The sequence below is a fragment of the Lepus europaeus genome, chromosome 7, assembly GCF_033115175.1.
Source record: "Lepus europaeus isolate LE1 chromosome 7, mLepTim1.pri, whole genome shotgun sequence".
NCBI lineage: Eukaryota > Metazoa > Chordata > Mammalia > Lagomorpha > Leporidae > Lepus > Lepus europaeus.
The window spans coordinates 4535192-4549942 of NC_084833.1; the positions used below are offsets into that span (position 1 = coordinate 4535192).

Genomic DNA, 14751 nt, shown 5'->3' on the forward strand with positions numbered 1-14751 from the left:
CCACTGGGGAGGGCAGCTTGCCGGGCACAGGCCCAGCCAGGGCAGCCTGAGCCACACACTCGGGTCCAGAGGTTCCTAGAGTTCCAGACCAGAGCCAGAGCGGATTGGCGAAGGCGAGACGGCAGCCTGTGCCAGCGCAGGGCTTCCCGGAGGTGTGGCTTGGGTCTGAGGAAAGAGCAGGTCTCTGGTGCGGGCCGGCAGGAGACAAAGTGGCGAGGGGCCTCCTGCCGGGGCGGCGAGGCCCTGGCTCCCTCCACAGCTGCGGCCACCCCAAGGCCGGGCCCAGCTGGTGCGACTGAGCCTGGGGTCAGCCTTCGCCATCGCTGTCTTCAGCCAGCACAGAGCTGGGGCCCTGGGGGGAGCGCATGGGGGTCAGGACGGAGCCGAAGAACAAGGAGCGGAACTGGAAGGGGAACAGGAAGTTGTGTGAGCTCTGGGGGCTGCTCCCCTGCTCCCCTCCCAGCCCTGGCTGTGCCGCCAGCCCCTACCTTCTTGGGTGGGGGGGTCCCAGGCACTGTACTGGGCTCAGCTTCGTCCTCGTCCTCGGAGGGGGGTGCGGGGCTGCAGGGTGGCTGGGGACCGGGTGAGGGAGACACGGAGGGCCGCGCCCACGGGGCCTCACTGCCTCCGCTGGTCTCCATGGCGATCATGTAGGAGTCCATGTCGTCGCTGGCGAAGTCGTCCTGGTGGGGTGTGCTGCAGGCAGAGGGGGCGTCAGGAGCAGGGAGGGCGGGCCTGGGGCCCACTAGTGGTCACTTGGTTTTATTCTGCTTTGCTAGAGGGGAAGGATGCAGGGCCAAGGGGGGGCTTCCTGGAGGAGGCGAGGCTAGCATCCGGCTGCCGGGGGAGGGGCTGCAGAGGCGTGCCGGGGGCTGGCTGGGCTCTGCTTTGGGAGGGGAGCAGCAGGCCTTGTAAGGGAGTGGGCCACCAGGGGCCCAGGCCCCCACCTTCCCCGGGGGCAGGCGCTGGAGAGCACTGGTGCCCTGGGACGTGCTGGGCGGGGGGCCAGACCCAACTTCCTCTGCTTCCACTACGCCGGGTGTCCTCCCCAGCCCACCTGCCCTCCCAGCCACCTGCTTCCCCCACCCCAGGCAGCCCCCTGCCTCCTCCCCGGCCTGGGGGGAGGCTCAGAGGGGAGGCTCCAGCCAGAGAAACCAGGCCAACAGGGCCTTGGGGAAGCTTCCCTGGGTGGGAGGGGTCTCCAAACACAGCTGACCGTGCAGCGCCGGCAGGAAGTGTGTGTGCTGGGGGAGGTGCGGTAGCTGGAAGCAGCAGGCTCAGGCAGGGGGCTGAGACCAGAGGGGAGGGCGGGCGGCACCCTCACCTGTGGGCCTGGAGCCGAGGTTCCGGCCTGCAGGGCTCCAGGGAGCCCAGGCCCAGGGAGTGCGGGTCCGGCTCCGACAGCGTGGCCAAGACAAAGTGGCCATCCAGCGTAGAGTCCTCCACGGTGAAGATGGCCGGCCTGGGCAGGGGACGGGGCCCGGGCCGGTCACTCCAGGAAAGGGCTGCTGCCAGTCCCCCTGCCCTGTCCCTCAGCTGCGCGTTACCTGCCCGGAGCATCGAAGTGAACGCTAAGCGACAAGTTCGCCGACTCGGCAAAGCTCAGGAGCCCCTGGGAGGAAGAGGCAGAGCGGTGAGGCCAGGCGCTGGCCCGTGCGGCGGCCGGGGCGGCATGGCGCGCGGCGCAGCGGGAGGCTCACCCGGAACTCCTTGAGGCAGAACGTGACGGCCACCCCCTCGCGGACCTGCAGCTGCTGGAAATCGTCCTCCCCCAGGCTCATCTCTGTCACCATGGCTTTGAGGGAGCTGTCTGGGGGCAGGCCGGGAGGAGGTGAGGACCCCACCCTGGCCCCCAGCTCTGCGGGGCAGCAGCCCACCTCCTCACCTGCCTCGTCCTGATAGCTGCGCAGGATGACCCTGCGGCCCGCGCCGATGCCCAGCGTCACCTCGGCCAGGGCCAGGGGGAAGGGCAGGACGGCCTCTCCCAGGACCCTGCGGGGAGAGCAGCGCGTCACAGGCAGGCAGGAGCGGCCAGGACGCCGCCAGGAGCCGGGATTCAGGGTGCCCTTCAGGCCTCCTCTGCAGACGTGCACCGCGCGACAGCTGAAAGACGGCGGGCACTGGCTCCCAGCTGCTGCAGGAACCGGCGCGCATGCCTGCTGAGAGAGCAACAGTGGCTCGTTCCGAACAACGGGCGGTGGGACCGTGCGCCGTGGCGCAGCCACGCTAAGCTGCCCGCTGTGACGTCCACTGACTCCAGTCCTGGCCGCTCCCTGCTGATGTGCTGGGAAAGCAGCAGGGCATGGCTCGAGCCTATGGGATCCTGCACCCCCACGGGAGACCCGGATGGACTTCTGGCTTTGGCCACGTCCTGGCCCAGCCCCAGCCATTGCAGCCACTTGGGGAGTGAACCAGTGGATGGAAGGTCGCTCTAACTCTGCCTTTCAAGCAAATAAAATATCTTTTTAAAATTAATTACTTGAAAAGGCAGAATTGCAGAGATGCAGAGGCAAAGAGAGGTCTTCCATCCACTCCCCAGATGGCCACAACGGCTGGAGCTGGGCCAAATCAAAGCCAGGAGCCAGGAGCTTCTTCTGGGTCTCCCATCCGGTGCAGGGGCCCAGGCACTTGGGCCATCTTCCACTGCTTTCCCAGGTCACAGCAAAGAGCTGGATTGGAACCGGAGCAGCCGGGACTTGAACTGATGCCCACATGGTATGCCAGCACTACGTCACAGCCCGGCCTGGATCACAGGTATCTTAACGAAATTAAGAGTGTGGCAGGCCTTGCAGCGCAGAGGGTCAGGCCGCTGCCTGGGACACCCACACCCGTATCCGAATGCCTGGTTCAAGTCCTGGCTGCTCCGAATCCTACCCAGCTTCCTGAAGATGATGGGAAATGCGGATGCAGGCGTGGGTTCCTGGCTTCAGCCTAACCCAGCCCCGGCTACCGGTGGGAATCCGGGGAATGAACCAGCAGACGGATCGCCCTGCCTTTCGTCTAAGCACAAAAGTCAATATTTGGTCCTCAAATGGAGACCAAGGCAGAAGCCTCCCCTTCCCCTGAAGGCTCCCGCGCAGTGCAGCTCAGCAGAACCCGGGCGAGCGCCGTGGGGATCCACAGGGGCCTTCAGAGCCCACGAGCAACGGGGCGAATGGGGGCGGCTGGGATGCAGGCGGTGTCCCGCGTGGAGCAGGGGGCAGCCCAGCCCTCTCTCGGCTGGCCCTCGGCTCGGACCTTTAGCCGCAGTAAAACACACGCCTGCCTGCCCCTGCGGCCCTCGGTGCGCCCCCCGCACGGGCAGCCCTCCTGGACACGACGTCTCCGGCTTGGCCCGGCCACTCAAGGCTGGAGCCTGGGGTGTTAGAAGGAGGCTTCCCTGGAGTGGCGACCCCACGGAAGAAGAGCAGGCCAGGCCTTCCCGGTCACTCAGGCCAGCCGCGCGCTCTCCCAGCGGAATCCAAATGGCTGAGCGCCAGAGCGCCAGAGCGCCAGGCCAGGCCCCTGGGACAGTCGAGCGTGGGGCCCGAGACCCCTGTTCCTTCGGCACGCCTGCACACGGAGGGACCCCGGCTGAGGACCTGACCGCACGCCGGCTGGGTGAAGTCTGAGGCTCCCAGCAAGCCCAGTGGACACGGGGGCGGTGCCTTCCTCAGCCGACCCCTCAAGCCCCAGAGTAGGAAGGGGCGTGCTCACCGTGCGGGGGCGCAGAGCTTGTAGGGGCACGAGGCTGGGTCAAAGACAGCCTGCAGGGACTCGCAGTCCTGGAAGGCCAGGTTGTGGGTCTTCCTCACCCCTGCACGGGCAGACCTGGTCTCAGTGTGCCTCGCGGGCCTCAGCCTCCCCCAGGGACCCCAGCCCGCCTGCAGCCTGCTCACCGTATCTGCAGTGCAGCTGCACCACCAGGCGGCTGCTCCGGCCACTCAGGGAGATGCAGCAGGTCTCCACCGTCTTGTCCAGCATCGCCAGCGAGCGGAAGACGGACAGGAAGGACTGGGGAGGGGGGGCGGGACATCAGCTCTCCTGGCCCCGAGAGAGGGGCTCCCACGGCAGGCCGAGCGCAGGCGCCCAGCACAGAGCCTCACCTTCATCAGGATCTTACAGTGCAGCGGGTCCTGCCCGGGGGTGGCCGCCTGGTACTGCTGGAAGAAGAGCGGGGCAAACAGGAAGCAGGCATAGGCAGAGCGGGAGGAGTTCACGGTGCGCAGGGAGAGCTGGGGACCGACAACAAGGGCAGGGCCGTGGTCAGGCGCTGCGGGCCGCCTGCGCCCTCACGCGTGGTCAGCAGCCCCCTTCTCCAGGAAGCCTTCCCAGCCTGAGCACTGCGGGGAGCAGCCGAGTGCCGCGCCCCCGCCCTCCCCCGCCCTCGTCTTCTCTAGGTCCCCTCACCGCGCACACATCTGCCCAAGGCCATCCCGCGTGCTCCGGGTCGGACGCCTCCACGCCCCGGCCCCTCACCCCTTCCTCCATGGGTTCCAGGTAGAGCTCATCCCCGATGCGGGACAAGGAGTGGACGGCCTTGCCGAGCACTGCAGAGAGGAGGGAGACAGGGGCGGTTAGGCGGGCGCCCCGGCCGGCTCCCGCGCCCCGCAGCCGGGCCGGCCCGGACTCACCCTTCACGTTGCCGCCCGTGACCAGGCACCGCATGCTGACTCTGGGGCTGACCCCGGCCCAGCTGGAGCCCTAGCACCCAGCTCAGACGCGGGGAAGCCCGCAGCCAGCCCCCGCAGCCGAGCCGCGCCGCTGCTCCCGCCGCCGCCGCCCCTTCCCCTCTTCCCGCGCGCCGCCCCCGGCCGGCTCCGCCCCCGCCTCCTCATTGGCCGGCACAGGGCGCCTCCGTCACGTGAGAAAACGCTCGCAGGCTCCGCCGTCACGTGACGGAGCCGGTAGCGGGGGTGGGGAGCTCCGTCACGTGACCCAGCGGCTCCCGGGCGTCCGCCTCGCCAGCCTCGCTCCCGGCTTCTCGCGCCCCGGGCCCGACCCTGTCCCTTCCGCATCCCAGGGGCGGCCGGCGGGCACCGCAGCGCGAAGCGCAGAGAGGACGCGGCCCGGTGCGCCGGACTGGGCCCTGGACTCTGCTGGGCGCAGAGTTGCCGCGCTTCTGGCGGGGGGCTACAGGGTCGCGGCCGGACCCTGGGCAGCCAGGAACTCGGAGCTGAGCAGCGGGCGCCAGCTCTAAAACGAGGCGGCGGCACCTGGAGCAGGAGCCGGGGGCGGGCGCTCCGTCCGGCTTCGCGGAGCCCCGACGACGTCGGATGGGGCAGCGGGCAGAGGCCCAGGGGCGCGGGCCCGGGCCTCGCGGAGGCTGGGGCTGCCCAGCGGACGAAGGCGCTGCAGGGAACGGTTTGGGAGGGGAGAGCCTGGCCCCGTGTTTTTAAAGACCCCCGACTCTTGCCCAGGGCCTGTGCTCACGTCTGTAAAGTGGAGGGGAGCCCTGGGGAAGTCGCTGCCGCCCAGTTCCCCTTGAAGGGGCCGCCTCTGGTGTTGTGGGCTGTGCTCAGGCCCCTTGCCCTCCCGCCTGCTTTATCTCCGCGCCGCCTCTGCAGTGACCCTGGGGCCCTGGGGTGGGTCCTCTCCCCTTTCCCCTCCCGGGCTCCACCTCACCACGCCGCTGTTAGCTGGAGTCCACCCGGCCCCGCCCCCTCCCGCACCTGCTGCAATCCCGCAGGCAGGTCCTGAGCGCTCCCCCTCCCAGACAGATGGCAGGTGCCAGCTTCCCTTCCCTCTCCACTGCCTCTGGCTTGGGCCCCATCCTCGCTCACCTGCACAGTTAACAGCAGCAAAAGTGGGAGTTCCGGCTGCGTCATGGCCCGTCCTTGCTTGCACGCTCCACTGGTTGCCATGAAATCCGAACTCCACCCGGAGCTCACGGAGTCTGGCCCCACCCAGTCTGCACTCATCTCCCCGTGAGTGCCCGGCCTCTGCGCCCACCACTTCCTCTCCCACCTGGGACCTTTGCACCTGCTGCCCTGGCCACCTGGCATGGCCTTCCCAACTCCCTGCCCTCGGCCCAGCCTCTGCCCCACCCAGGGCTCTGGCCAAGCCCTTGCCCTGGTCGAGCCACAGTGTCCATCACAGCTCACTGAAGTCTTTGGTGTGTTTGCTTATTTCGTGCCTGGGTGCCAGCTGCACACGGCCATGGCACCGGCCGGCTTCGTTTCCTATCCCTGCGGCTCACGTGGGGCCTGAGCCTCAGTAGGTGACCAGTAGGTCAGCAGGTGTGAAGTCGATGAACATGCAAACCAAATAAAGTCCAAGCTGCCGCTGGGTCCCTCTCAGCATGGACCTGTGGCGTAGCGGGTAAAGCCTCTGCCTGCGGTGCAGCATCCCACACGGGCACCGGTTCAAGTCCCAGCTGCTCTGCTTCCGATCCAGCTCCCTGCTAATGGCCTGGGAAAGCAGTGGAAGATGGCCCAAGGGCTTGGACCCCTGCACCCACGTGGGAGACCCGGAAGAAGCTCCTGGCTCCTGGCTTCGGGTCAGTGGAGCTCTGACTGTTGCCGCCATTTGGGGAGTGAACCAGCGGATGGATCTCTGTCTTTCCCTCTCTCTGTAACTCTGCCTCTCAAATAAATAAATATTAAAAAAAAAAAAAAAAACAAGTGGGGAGAAGCAAAGCCAGCTTCCGACCCTCTCCCTGCCCTTCCCTGCCCTCGGCCCCGGCCCCCTCTGCCAAGACCTCGAGCACGCAGACCAGCAGCGACTTCCTCCGTCTCCCTGCCCCGGGGAAATCAGCATGGCGTCTCCTGGCCCTGCCTCTGCCCGCGGCCCACCGCCTGCACAGCCCGGCAGGCCATGCGCACCGCGGCTTGGGGAGGGCAGACTGGCTGTTCATGGAGTCCTGTTTCTGCCCGGACACCTACGGGGCAGCAGGGTCCTGTGGCCCCGGGGTCTCCCGCACATGGCCCTAGGAAGAGGGGAAGGGTGAGGGGGCCACTTGGGGAGGGCTCAGAGGCCAGAGAGGGGCCAGGGGCTGGCAGTCGGGAGAGCTGCGTTTCTTGGGGCCGCCACACTGACGGGCGGCGTGGCCTTGCCCACGCCCCTCCCTGTCCCTGGCTGTGTCCTCTGTGTCACCTGGAGAATGGAGTTAGAGATGCTCACAGAGGTCCCTTCCAACCGTGCCAGGGGCCCTCGTCTGCCCCAGCTCGGCCCCTGGGCTGCACGCAGGCCTGGAGGGGGTCCAGAAGAGGGAGGAGGGGGTCCAGAAGAGGGAGGAGGGGCTCGGAGCTCCCAGCAGCCCAGGGAGGGGTGCGGAGCCCCACCGGAGAGCTCTGGGAGCGACTCCAGCACGGCGCAGCTCCCTCGGCCTCCTTTCTTTCTCAGTGGGGGTGGGGACTGGGTGAGTGCCCCCCACCCCGCATTCTGTCACGTGGTTGTGGTGGGGGTGGGCCGACGTCTTCCTTGGTGCTTGGTGACTCGGCTAACACAGATGGACTTGTCTAGGTGTGGGACAGAGCATGACCGCTCCCGCCCTGCTCCCCGGGGTTCTCACCATGCTGGGGGCAGGCGCTGGTGTGCTAGAGGGTGGTGTGAGAGAGGGTAAGAGCTTCCACTCTGGCACAGCCAGCTAGGCCTCGCCGGGCACGAGCCTCAACAAAGTGAGCATGAGCCCGGCACAGCCAGGGGGAGGGACTGCCAGTGCCAGGCTCGGAGCAGAAGCTGACCCGGGCAGTTGGAGGAAGCGCCCCTTCTGAGGAATGACGGCTCCTGAGCTCAGGGGTGGGCGGTGGTGCCACAACCTGAGGGGGCACACCCCTGAGAAGGGCTGCTGGTGGCCGAGGGCATCAAGGAGGGCTTCCTGGAGGAAGGGGCAGACAGGTGAGCGAGGCAGGGAGGACCAAGAAAGCACGTTTGCTAAGGAGCTGTGGGTGAGAATGAGGAGCCAGGATGTCCCAGACGGCCCCCACACACGAGAACTCACGCGGGCCTCTCACCCCCAGGGCTCTGCCAGGCTGCAGCGACTGGAAGATGCAGAGGCACAGCAGTTGGGCTGGGGAGCCCCTTCCAGCTTGTCCCGCCCCCCTGTGTGTGCACACAGGCAATGGTACGCCAGGCCTCGGGGGGACTGAGCAGGCCAGGTGGCTGGGCCATCCCAGGCTGCCTGTGGTGGTGTGTGGCACCCCCGGTGCTGCCAGCCCCTCTGCCAAGCTCTGCCCGGGCTGTCCCTGGCCCCTGGCGCTGTTCCAGCAACCAGAACCATGTGTGGTGCACACCAGTGGCTCAGAAGTCTGTGTGGAATGACTGACAAGTACAGGGTTTGAAGGGCAGCAAGACTGGAACCCAGGACTGTCTGTTGAGACGGGGTGCGGGGTCCTGGGCACCAGCCTCTCTCTGAACCCCGGCTCCGTCCCTTTCAAGTCGTGTGCAAATGCACAAGTCGCTCAGCTTCTCCAAGCCTCTGTTCCCCCAGTCTGTAAGGTGGGGTCAGGGCCTCGCGGGGCTGCGGGGAGGACCGGCTGGGCCAGTGTCCGAAGAGGCCTGAGGCACCGCGCTGGTTCCCCCTTCCCTGCCCGCCGCGTGCTGCCCTCCCGGGCTGCTCTCAGGTCAGGGCTGGAGAAAATCAGCCAGGAGCCTGGACGAAGCCAGGGCGGTGCACGCTAGGACCCCAGGGGGACGTCTCCCCAGAGAAGTATCACAAAGGAAAAGCCTGCACTCCCCAAACTGGAAACTGGACAGTGCAGGGCTCCTGGGCGGGGGCGGAAGACTCGGCCAAGGGTCCCGGCGGCTGTGGCTCTGAGCCCTGCGAGAGGGCGAGGCCTTGTCTGCCGCAGGCTGGCAGATGACGGTGCGCGCAGGCTGCATGGCGCGAGGGAGGGCCCGGGTCTCCTGCCTGCAGGCCTGGCTGCCGAGGGGAGATGGCATGGAATCTCTTAGACCCGGTGGGGCTGGAAGCGGGAAGCCCGGGCTTGTTCACCAGCAGCCGGTGGGCTGGAGTTACAGGGCCCCTTGGAGCGCGAGTGAGGTAAGTTTAGGAGGAATCAAAGGCAGCGCGCTCCGCCCAGCAGGGGAGGACGCCGATGGAACTCATTACCCCGAGATGTGGTCTGCAAATACAAATAGCTTCACAAAAGGTTTAGATAAATCCATGGATGACAGCTCCATCCATGGGCTGCAGGAGAGGGAGGCTGCTGGGCCTGACGTCCCCCTGGGAAACCCTCAGGGAGGTGGGCCGGCTCCCTGAGACCACCCCTCGGTGCTCTCGTTGGAGGCAGTCCCTGGCCGCAGGGACCCCAGGGAGCAACACGGGGGCTCCCGCAGGCTAGCGCCTGGCCTGTGTCCCTGGCCCTTTCCTCGGCCGCCCCAAGGCTCGCCGAGCACCGTTCCAGGCAAGGGCCCGCTCCAGCAGCTCCGGGGAGTGTCCTGGCGGGCTGTCCCCTAAGGGACCAGCAGAGGGAGACAGACACCGCGTCCAGTCCCAGCTCCCGGGTCAGGGAGCAGGCGGAGTACCTGCCACCGCGCTAGGGGCAGGGGCAGGGAAGGCGCCGCCCTGGCTGAGAAGGGCTCGCTACGGGGTGTGTGTGTGTGCGTGTGTGTGCGCGTGCGTGTGTATACGTGTGTGCGTGTGCATGTGTGTGTGGAGGAGCTCTCAGGGAACTGGGAGGGGGGCTACTGGCTGAGGACAGGGTGACTAGAGCCCGGCCGCCTGCCTGTGTGACCTTATGCAACGCCGCTTCCGCTTCCAGGGTTCAGTAGCAGCCGGAACGCACCTATTTCAGGAGAACCAGCGGTGCACGGCGAGCAGGGGCCCGGAGTCCCGCGGCTTACACAGCCTTCACTCGTGACCGCCTCTGCGCCCTGCCACCCCCGGGGGCCTCCTGGAGGCCAACGCTGTCCCTGCTGAGTCTGGGGTCTTGGCTTTCGATGCTGAGGAGTCCAGGGAGCCACACCCCCAGTCCTACTGCAGTCTCCTTGCCCCGTCCCGCCAGCCCCTAGCCCCCGCCGGAGGCTGGGTGTTTCCCGGCCACACTGTAGGCCAAGGCATCCATTGCAGGTGCTTCCGGAAGCATTTGGGGGTGACGGGAGCCCACAGGCCTGCGTGCCAGCCCCTGCTCAGCCTGCGGACCTGCTGCAGGCCGCCTGTGGCCTCCTGTTTGCCTCTCCCTGCCCCCGTGGTCATCCCTACTGTCTCCCGCCCCCTGCTGTGACCTTGCACCTTCTTTTGCACCTTTAAACAATTTTATCTTACTTCTCTGAAAGACAGAGTTACAAAGAAAGAGACAGAGACTGAGAGAGGTCTTCCATCCGCCTAGTCACTCCCCAAATAGCTACTACAGCCAGGCTGGGCCGATCTAAAGCCAGGAACGTCCACCAGGTCTCCCACCTGGGTACAGGGGCCCAGGGACTTGGACCATCCTCCGCTGCCCTCCCAGGCACACCAGCAGGGAGCTGGGTTGGAAGTGGAGCAGCCGGGACTCGAATCGGCGCCCCCCACAGGATGCCGGTGCTGCAGGCGGCAGCTTCACTCACTGTGCCACAGCACCGGCCCCATTCTGAACTTAAGTTCCTGTCTCAGTGGGCTGATGGCGTCACGGTCAACGCTGAAACGGGGACGGGGCCCCAGGGGAGGGCTGCCGTCACCGCCTCTGCTCCACGGAGCGGAGGCCGAGCTGCAGAGCAGGGACGTGCCTGGTCCAAGGTCGCACACTGGTCCTGCGAAGCCTCCCGCTGCCCACCAACCCAAGGGGGCAGCGACCCTGCCCGCCTCTGACCCCCACAGAGCCCGGCCGGTCTGGAGAGAGCTGTGAGAAGCCTGGGGAGCGGGAGGGCAGGAGCGGCAGTGACTCAGCAGGCCCGGATAAGGATCTCCTGGCCCAGGGAGAGGCAACCCCACTCCTCTGCCTGGGAGACGAGACGGAGTCACAGGGCCTGCGGCACGGGCGGGTCAGGGTGCCGCAACACCCTGGGAGGATGGCAGGGACAGCCCCTGGCAGGCCAAGGAGGAGGTGAGCACCTGGGGGCGTCCCTCCTGCTCTCTTCACACACCCAGCACCCAGATGCCCTGGCCGGTGAGGCAGGCAGCAGGACCTGGTCCCTCCCACCTCCTCTCTGGCTTTGGGGGTGGGGTAGGGTGTCCTCTGGGAGGCCTGAGCTGGGCCAGGTGTGGGTTGGGCCATTGTCAAGGTAAAAGAGGCCTCTGCCCCGGGGTTTCCGCTGACTTCACGGCCAGCTCAGGGTGAGGCAGGGCCCTGGGGCTCCTGCACACTGCAGGGGAAGGGAGGGTGCTCCGTGCTGCCCTTCCCTCCTCCAGCCCCAGGCCCGCGTGCCCAGAGCGCCTGGGGCCCCGGGGGCCACCTGGAAGCAAAGGCAAGCCCTGGTCCTGGTCCTGCGGGTGGGTGGCTGGCTGCTTCCCATCCCCCGATTCCCAGCTCAGAGTCACAGCTGGGCTCACCAGCGTGCTTGGCTCTGGCCTGCGAGCACCTGGCCCCTGCGTCCCCATCAGCCGGTGTCAGTGGAGATGGGGGATGGGCAGTCCCCCTCCGAGGCAGACCAGGACTCTCCAGGCACTCAAGGATTCGGTTTAAGTCCCAAGGAGCATCTCGGTGCCCAAGCTGGATGCTGCACGGCCTGGGGGACTCAGCAAAGTCCTGGGGGGAGTCAAAGCCCTCTTCTCCACACCCCTTCCCTTCCCTTCCCGGGAGCCCCCTGCCCCAGGCGGCCACCTGCACAGTGCAGCTGAGGGCTCCCAGCCTGGTTCTGCCCCTGCCAGGCTGTGGCCCAAGACAGGTGGTTCTGTCTCACCGGGCCTCCGTGCTCCATGGAAACGGGCTGTGATGGCGCCCGCTTCGCTGGGGCCCTGAGGAGAGGCCATGGGAGGCCCGGGGAGAGCCTGAGCAGCTAGCCCGGTCGGGGGGAAGTCAATGTTGAAGCAGAATCCCAGTCTGTGGGGGAGAGGGCGGCGCCGGGGCCGCTGGGGGAGCCCTGCTGCACCCCTATGGGGGGCCCTGGTGCTCAGGGAACAGAGGAACACGTCAGTGAGCGCCCCTACTCACCTCTGGGGGCGTCTCCAGCTCACACCCTTGCTGGTCCATCAGGAGGGGCCGGGCTCACCTGCAGTGGTGTTCCAGGGGCGCCTGAGTCCCTGGGGGGGGGGGATGCAAGCTGCAGCCAGATGGAAGGGGAGAGGGCGGCGTGGGACACTCGCCAGCCCCTGAGCCAACGCTGACTCACCTGGTGCCGGCTCTGCCCTCCACCCAGCCCCAGTTCTTGGGCCTGGCCTGCCTCCCGCTGTGGACAGGAAGGCCTGCAGTCCAGCAGCAAACCCGCGCTCCCCTCCTCCGCTCACCCAACGCCCACCGTGCTGGGAAGAAGAGGGCAGAGAGAGGTGACAGGCTTGTCCCGGGCCACCCTGGCCAACTGGGAGCCAGGCGTCCAGGCTCCCGGCGATGGCCTTCTGCCAGCTCCAGCCGGCGCTGCTCTTCCCGCCCGGTTCTGACGCTCCACCTCCTCCAGGCAGCTCTCCCATCCTCCCTGGCCCTAGACGCACCTTCTACCACCTGCAGTGAGGGAGGGAGTTGTCCCAAGACTGCAAAACCCTTGAAGGCAGGCTGGTGTTCCTTGTCTCCTCTATCCTTTATGGGGTGGAGGTGGGAGGCTGACAGTGCCAGCACAACGCACCACAGGACAGCGGACAGCCAGGACACGTCTCTGAGAGCCACGGGGGTGCAGGAGCTTTCCCAGGGCCCCCAGCTGGGAACCGAGGCAGTCACCTGTCCTGCCCCATTCCACAACAACCCTGCGGATCACCCCAGCCCCACCTCGCCTTTCTTCCTTCTCTCCTGATCCCAGTGGGGATCGGTGACGCCAGCCCCCACCCCAGCCAGCTGCCTTTGCCCAGACACGGCAGAGGGGTGCTGGAGGCTTGGAAAGGGAGTCGGTTTTCTCTTTGGCGTGTGGAAGGGGGGAGGGGAGACGCCCGGCACCCACTGAGCCAGGGGAGAGGGCAGAGACGCAAGTCCCAACGAGAGGCCTCTCCCAGCTTGTGGGGTCACCACACTAAGACTCAAAGACAAGCTGGGACGTCGGAGTTGCTGTGTGTACGACAACTGTCCTGCAGCCACCTGGCCCGGTCCTAGCTCAGGGCCGCAGCCTTCGGTTCCCCCAGGACTGCCCAGGTGAACATCTACTGGGGCAGCACTGCAGGCACCCCCCCCCCTTCCTCCTCCTCTCCTCTTTCTCACTCCCACCCATTTGCCTCTGTGTCTCCTCGTTCCTCCCCTGGTCCCTTCTCCCTTCCCCCTCCTCTTCCCTGGGCCCCCACCCTCTTTCTCCAGCGCCCCCTGCCTCCTTCCCCCTGCCCGGCCCCTCCTCCTCTCTGCTTTGGGGCTGCTTTCTCCCTGACTCAGCAAGGTGCTTTATAAGGTGCTGAGGGGGCTCCGCCAAATCCAAACCACATTGTCTGTGCAGACACGGGCTCTCCACAAGGAGCTGCGGCAGAGGGGAGCCGGCCGGCAGCTGCTGCCCGCTGCCCTCCCCGGCTGCCAGGGGCACCTCCTGGCCGGCCTTGGAGCCAGGCATCCAGGGGCATCTGCCTCCTTGACCTTGGCATCAAAAGATTGCTGGGCTCGCCAGCCAAGAATGTCATTGAAACTCCAGAGTCCTGGCTGGGGGGGTGGGGAGGGAGGGGGGGTCCGGGTACTTTTCACAAAGGCCCCTCCAAGCTGCTACCGATGCCTCAGCGAGCCCCCTGCCCCCCACCCAGGCCAGCACTCCATTCCCAGCTCATTTTCTCCTTGTTTAGGAAAAAAAAAAAAAAAGAAAGAAAGGAAGGAAGGAAGGAAGAAAGGAGAGAGAGAGAGAAAAACCCAACCCAACAACAAAGTCTGTCCCACTCCAGTGAGGTAATTGAAAACAAACTTCTCCCCCCCGACCCCCCCACCTCAGTTCTCTCGCGGTGCAGAAAGGGAAGAGCTGCCCTGGGAACCCAGCACCGGCCATGGCCAGGCTGCCTGCTCACACCCACAGGCTGCAGGGGCTGGGGCGAGGCTGGCACAGTGCCCTCCTGTCCCAGGGCGGTGGGGGGGCAAGGCAGGCGTGGGGTGAGCCAGGCATCACCTTCCAGGTCTGGCCCACCGCCCGCCCGCCTCTCCCCCTTTGGAGCAGCACCGTAACAACAAGAGCCACTCATTACCGATGACTTAATTGGCGGCACAGCTCCGGTGCACCCAAGCCTTGGGGACCAAGTGCCTGTCCCCCCCACTCCAGAGGAAGACCACAATGCGGGGCTGCTTGCAAGCCCCACACGACAGCTGCTTCCTGCGCGCTCTCTCCGGCGGCCCGCTGGAGAGGGAGGGAGGCGGAGGAAGGGAGACCCTCCAGGGAGGGTCCAGGCTTCTGGGTCCCTTAGGTATTCCACCCAGCACGTCCCAACCCAGGCCTGAGGGAAGGCAGGGGGAGAGTGCGCCACCGCCAAACCACCCCTACCTCACCACCGGAAAAACCCAGCAACCCCAAACCCCAGAGGAAGGAGGGCGCCAAATGTCTTCATGAAAAGCCATTCACGACCGGGGACGCTCGCTCTGTCCATGGCCCTGACTCGGAGCGTTCCCCGCTGAGTCACCCGCGAAGCCTCTGGTGTTGAAACTGGTCCGGTGCCTCCTGTGATTAATGAATTACAAGTCCCCCACCCCGTGCACTCGGCTGGTCACAGGGAAGGAGCAGAGCCTTGGAACTGGAGGGGGCGCCGGCGGTGGGCCCTGCCCCGGCCCCCTGGGGGCACTGCAGGCCAGTTAGTCACCTGCCCCAGCCCGGCGC

At 66.7% G+C, this 14751-nt stretch overlaps 1 protein-coding gene across 6 annotated transcripts in view; it reads right to left on the bottom strand.

Moving 5' to 3' along the window:
- Nucleotides 1–50: 50 nt before the first annotated feature.
- The window catches only part of RAD9A (RAD9 checkpoint clamp component A), a 60773-nt gene continuing 46072 nt past the window's right edge, over nt 51–14751 (bottom strand). For 2 of the 6 annotated variants that reach the window (XM_062195742.1, XM_062195744.1), the window contains exons 2-12: nt 11991–12079; nt 4459–4529; nt 4086–4214; nt 3879–3993; nt 3697–3796; nt 1886–1992; nt 1701–1810; nt 1548–1612; nt 1325–1462; nt 489–696; nt 51–403 (exon numbers count right to left, since the gene is read on the bottom strand). In XM_062195742.1, coding sequence (XP_062051726.1) covers nt 308–403; nt 489–696; nt 1325–1462; nt 1548–1612; nt 1701–1810; nt 1886–1992; nt 3697–3796; nt 3879–3993; nt 4086–4214; nt 4459–4470 — 1080 coding nt within the window. In that variant the 5' untranslated portion in view covers nt 4471–4529; nt 11991–12079 and the 3' untranslated portion in view covers nt 51–307. Of the gene's footprint in view, nt 404–488; nt 697–1324; nt 1463–1547; nt 1613–1700; nt 1811–1885; nt 1993–3696; nt 3797–3878; nt 3994–4085; nt 4215–4458; nt 4530–4613; nt 4748–5762; nt 8447–11990; nt 12080–14751 lie in introns of those variants that run through there. The other 4 variants (XM_062195745.1, XM_062195747.1, XM_062195746.1 and 1 more) reach the window with 3 other exon arrangements.